At 31.1% G+C, this 6,000-nt stretch overlaps 1 protein-coding gene across 2 annotated transcripts in view; it reads right to left on the bottom strand.

Moving 5' to 3' along the window:
• Positions 1-906: 906 nt before the first annotated feature.
• LOC6640593 (cAMP-dependent protein kinase type II regulatory subunit) overlaps positions 907-6,000 on the bottom strand; it is a 42,445-nt gene continuing 37,351 nt past the window's right edge. Inside the window, exons 5-9 of one of the 2 annotated variants that reach the window (XM_002063481.4) lie at positions 4,597-4,692; positions 4,175-4,322; positions 2,706-2,781; positions 2,448-2,633; positions 907-1,408 (exon numbers count right to left, since the gene is read on the bottom strand). In XM_002063481.4, the coding sequence (XP_002063517.2) occupies positions 1,278-1,408; positions 2,448-2,633; positions 2,706-2,781; positions 4,175-4,322; positions 4,597-4,692 (637 nt within the window). In that variant the 3' untranslated portion in view covers positions 907-1,277. Of the gene's footprint in view, positions 1,409-1,795; positions 2,075-2,447; positions 2,634-2,705; positions 2,782-4,174; positions 4,323-4,596; positions 4,693-6,000 lie in introns of those variants that run through there. The other variant, XM_015178707.3, reaches the window with a different exon arrangement.

The following is a 6,000-nucleotide window of genomic DNA, read 5'->3' as shown; positions in this document are numbered from 1 at the left end:
GCTATACAATTTTTGTTTTTCGTTTTTTTGTTTTTAAGTTTAGACTAGTACATTGATTGGCTTTACTTATGTATTTTTTTTCCATTTTTTTTTTGTAGTTTTGCTTTATTTTATAAATAAATTAGATTTGTTTATGCATATGTGTAGGTAGGTATTAGCATACTTTATATATATATATATATATTCTCTGCTTGATGTGTTGTTATCATTTGTGTTTAGTTTGTTTGATATAGAAAATTCTTTTTCTCTGCCCACTTAATAAAAAAAAAAACAAAAACAGAATTAACGAATAAACCAGAAAGCAAAAAGTATAATAATAAATTATTGGAAAATAATTTAAATAGTTTACTCGTTACATTTCTTCTTCTCTCTCTCTCTCAAATATTTGTGCTAAATGAATAACAAAATTGCAAAAAAATATAATACAATTATATATATAATAATAATTATAATTAAATTAATAAGAAAAACAATACTAAAAACTAAGCACTTGACACTTGAATCATTTTTTGTTTTTTGAGCCAATGGGACAGACGATACACGAAAATAGTTTTTATTTTCTCTCACTTGCTCGTGTTTAATTGTTTGTGTGTGTGTGTGTAAGGGGGAGGGAAACGTGTGTGTGTGTGGGAGGAGGAAATTGGGTGATTTTTACCGATTCATCAATTTAAATACATTAAAATTACAATTGCTAATACATACAAATACAATTCTTAAATCATTTTGTTTCCACATTTTCTGTTTTTTTGCTTGTTGATTTTTGTTTCTTTTTTTTTTCTCTGCAACAATTCATCAATCAATTAATTAATCAATCAATAATTATATATTATATTATAATTTCAATAAATATTTATAATGCATTAAATATATAATATATTATATATATAAATTAAAAACTTGATTTTTTTTTTCTTCTTTTGTTGTTGTGGTTTTGTTTTTAGTTATTTTCACTTTTCTTGCTTAACAATTAACGCAGAGTGGGCGAGTCCAGGGGGCGAGAAGGGGCGGTGAGCGGTGAGGGGACGGTGAGTAAGAGAATTTTTTACAAATTTCAAAATTTCCCTTAATTTCTAGCTGATTAAATGGCATGGAGGGGACATTTTTGTTTTACATTTTTGTGCTGCATTTCTATTAGTATATTAAATTGTTGTTGTTGTTGTTGTTGTTGCTGTGTGTTGTAGCTGCGCTGCGATTGTTGTAGTTGTTGTTGTTGCTGTTGTTGTGCTTGTAGATGGTGTTTGTTGTTTGTTGTTGTTGTTGTAATTATTTCAGACTTTTTATCGTGTATCGGTGATATTATTTTTACTGCCAAAAATCTTAACCAATTGCGATTCATAATCATCAATGCTGCGTTTCATAATGTCCATGCAGGGTCCTAGCAATCGCTCAAAGGCTCTAACATCCAGGACTAAGAGAATAAGAACAAGAGATCACAATTAGTTAACGTTTATTTTTCGAAAAATCTTATACACAACAACATTTAGCATGCCAAACAGAAATAAGTTTTAGTCAAACACATAAATATAATTTTATATAGAAATCCATTTCCCATTTCATTCATTCACCAAGAGACTTTTGAGTTACACCTTCATATATATATAGCATTCCTTTATCCTTTGCCTTAGTTATACATTAGATTTTCAGGGTTTTCCGGCTTGGATTCTTACCAATTTCACTTTAAGGATTTTCAGTGTCTGTGTCAGCTGCAGACATTGCTAAGCATGTGTATGAAGAATTTGTGTGTGTCTTGGTGGTGTATTTGTGTGTCTGTGTGTGTTAAAGGATACCAACAACATTTCGAACTGTAAAATTTTATTGAAACTGTTCTCGGATTTGAAAATTCACACAAAATATATATACACAAATATATATAGATAGTGTTGTTGTTGTTAGGGGCTTAAGAGAGAGAGAGAGGGAGGAAAGGCTTGAATTGAAAGGATCTTCACTTGATTAATTCACAAACTGGTATTACGTCGAGCCATATCGGTAAACATTTGCTCATAGATCACAACATTGCGTTTTAGTACATCGGTCAGGAAGCCCAGGATGCGTTCAAAGGCATCGGTATCTAGGACTAGGACGGAATTTAATTGTTAATAATGAAAAGGCTAATTTCACTCAAAAGATTTGCAGGCCATCAAAATATGTGCGCAGGTCCTGCTCCAAATAGCGATAATCGCTAATGCCACGTTGAAGCAAGCCAATGCAATTACCCAAGAGACGTTCAAAGCAAATAACATCAAGAACTACATACAAGACAAACAACACAACACACACAGGATACACACACACACACATGTAGAGAGTGCATAAACAAATAGGAAAAATAATAAACAAAAAGCATTAAATAAAAATTGATGTGCACTGCGGGGGAAACACACACAAAAACAGAAGTGGACTAAAACGTTTCACTTGTCGTCCCATCTTTTGAGGCAGTTTATACTTACATGCCAGTTTAACCTGACCGCCTGTGGCATAGACGGAAGCAGCACGTGGTCGATGTGTCACCAGAGCCAATTCACCAAAGTATTGACCCTTGCCCAATTGGGAAATTTCGATTTCAGCATCATCCTGATCCATGCGCACCGAAACGGTGCCCTCCTCAATGAAGTACATGCCATCGGCAGCGTCTCCTGCAGGAAAACAAACCAAAAAACAATAGAAAAATTGTCGCTTGAGGAGCGAAAGTCCTTCAGAGAACTTACCCTGCTTAATAATGCGTTCGCCGCCCTCATAACTCTTGGATACCAAAGCATCGGCCAGATTCATGCGTTCGTAGTTCTAGAAAGTAAAGCGAAATAATATTTGAAATCATCTTTTAGTATTAATTATGTTAATTATGTTATCTCTAGGATCTTAACTTATTTCAAGCTCTTGACAAATCCAACTTTTCATTCAATCTAAGTATCTTTACTGTCCTTTACTAGAAGATTTACCCTGTGGACTCAATACGCAGCTCATAATTGAAGTGCATAAACCAAACTTTGAGTCGAGCTCAAGCCCAAAGTCAATATTTCTAACTCTTAAGAACTGTCAAAGTAAATAAAAGTCTAAAGTTACACTTATAGAGTAAATTGTCTGTATAACAGATATTTATATCATTAAAGCCCTTAAGTTTTAGTCAAATTGCACTTTTTTCAACGGTTTCTTTTAATAAAATTTTGACCCAACGTAAGTAATAACATTATCTGGGTGATAAAGGTAGACGTGGCTAAAATAGTTTTAAGTTCTGAAGTTAAAACTTTTTTAGGATGTTTAGTTTCGATGAATAGTTAACAGAGAAAAAACAAATAAATTCAAGGGTTTATGCTAAACTAGCCAAAACTTATTTTAAAATAAAAATTTTTAATTTAAGAATTGTTCCCCGCTCATCTAATTTTTTCACTTTTTAACTTTTTTTTAACTTTTTTAAATATTTAGTTTGCTTTTGTCTTCTTTTACATCCTTACAATATCAGAGGCAGATATAAACAAGACGAACTCCAGACAGTGAGATCATTATTCACTGATTCAAAGTATTCACTTTGAAAATTTAAAACGCTATAATTTTGAGTAAAAAAAAGAATCGCTAAATGAAAACTCAACGGCATTTGAAAATGTAAAAGATGGACAACTTCAAAAACCAGAACTTGTTGTACTTTTAAGTTATTATAGGATACCGTTTAGATTCTAAACACAGTTTTGGATTCAGCACACCATAAACTATTAGAAAAGTGCAATCCGATCCCTTTTTTCATCCTACTTTTCAATCATTTGAATATTATGTTGAATGTTATTTAGTTTGGCTGTCACACAGAGCGTATACGTAACAGTTAACTGAAGGGCTAAAGAGCAAAGAAAGGGGTGGCTGGTTGGTCATATGCCCTAGAGACGCCACGACTGCATATCCATAATTACGTCCAGTTATTAGCAGTAGTTGGTAGAAGAAATGGGAAAGCTCTTAGTATATGAGCAGTAATTTTCTATATGTATGTATATGCAGGGACGGTTCCTAAGGAAGATTTTGAAAGGGGCAAATTACTTTTAAACAAGAAATAGTAAGGATTTCGTTCATTTCTTTCTCAGTTGCAGAACAATTATCTGCTAAATGTCATAAACTGCCACTCATGTCCCAAAATGAATGAATTGAATTTAACCCCAGATATTATAATAGTTACTAAAAGGTTTAGACTCACCTGGAGGGCCTTAAGCATGGGCACACTATTCAACAACTCCTCGTACATTTTTCGCTTCTTGAATGCAGACTTCAGTAATATACGTCGGAATGTCTGACGGTCCATGGCCCAGAGTAAGCCATTTGATTCTGCCTGCACAGTGGCCGCTCTAATGGAAAAAATCAATAAATAAATATAAATATTCCCCTCTATATCGAATCAGTTTTAAAGGGCCAAGAGATGCCGCTTGTCACTAAGTTTTTTTCCATCTATGTATACATATTTCTTTTTTTTTTGCTTTGAATTGCTAAATTAACACATTTTCATTTCACACAAAAATTGTTCAGACAGCGTGCCAAATTTGATTAAATGAATTTATACACAACATTTCGATTGACTGAATGAATACACAGGGAGATGAGTTCGTGGATCGACAGACATACCTGGGCATATTATAGAGCAATGCTAATTCACCAAATAATCCAGTGTGGTTGTAGGTGTTAACATGTTTGTCATTAATATAGACTTTGTAGACGCCTCTGCGAATGGGAATGAGATGGAAATTATATATATTTTAAATAAATGTAAATTTATATATACATTATACACATTTATAAAATACAGCGAACTTAATCATTTTAATCTAATTGGTCATTAAATTGCCCATACATTATAGCCATATGCATTTTAATTGCCCACACAATTAACATTTCACACATAAATTAAACAAAAGGCTTATAATTAAAATATTTCACAAAATTATATGCACAATTTTAAAGCAATTTATTGCCATTTGCATTTTAAATTTTTGTAATGTAATAGAAAGGATACAGATCTAACGATGCAATCGATTTAAGAACCTTATTTTATATCAAGGTCTCATTTGTTTCATCTCTTTTTTATCTAGATTATTATATATGTTACCTTATATATACCTTATATATATTATATCTTACCATATGTTAGAGAAAGCTTTAGGGTTTCTAAAAATTTAAAAAGTTTTGCATCTTCTTTTATCAATACTAAAATCATATTTTTTATACTATAACTTATATGTCCTAAAGAAACTTATATGTCCTATCAAAGTTGAGTTGGTTCTGAATGTAAAATCCATTTCCATAAATAATGACTTAAATTTAAACACTCAAATTTCAAGTATAACAATCAAAAGCTAAGATTTAAAGAAGAAATTAAATAATCAGATAGATTAGATAAATCTATCTTCGATTTGTAATAAAAGTATATTCAAAATTAATTTAGTTTTTTGTTTAATCAGAAGCAAAATTATTGTACGATACATAGATTGACATGGAAACTTTGATTTATAATGACGACTTTTCCAAAAAGGATTTATAAACAATACCTAAGCTACACTTAAACATTCTTAAAGCAAAATATCATCAAATGAAAACGTTAGCAAATCAAAAACTACAAGAGAAATGACGATAAGATTAAATTAACTTCTCTAAGTGAAGACCTTATTTGGTTTCGCAGAATAATTAACTAACTAGTAGTTGGCCTAATAGAGAAATAGAATTTTATTTGTATTAACAAGTATTTAATATTAAATTTAAACGGATTACAATTTAAAGAACAATAAACTGTGCTTAATTCCTTTTTTAGATGCCTATAAATTGCAGTGAATAGATATTTTATAGCTAATTTGCCATGCAATTGTGAAATAGTCTCAATACTAGTATGACTCTCTCTTCAAAGTTCCTTAAAACTTAATTAACGCTTATTTAAGATGCTCATTGTATGTGTAAGTAAATACTTCATTTAAATTCATTTACTTTTGCTTACTTATTTATACAAAATTTCATTACAATTTTTTTTGGGTAGTCTAC

The sequence above is a fragment of the Drosophila willistoni genome (genome assembly GCF_018902025.1).
Source record: "Drosophila willistoni isolate 14030-0811.24 chromosome 2L unlocalized genomic scaffold, UCI_dwil_1.1 Seg196, whole genome shotgun sequence".
NCBI classification, from domain to species: domain Eukaryota; kingdom Metazoa; phylum Arthropoda; class Insecta; order Diptera; family Drosophilidae; genus Drosophila; species Drosophila willistoni.
The sequence above is the reverse complement of the archived record's forward strand: the minus strand, read 5'-3'. Positions and strand labels throughout refer to the sequence as shown.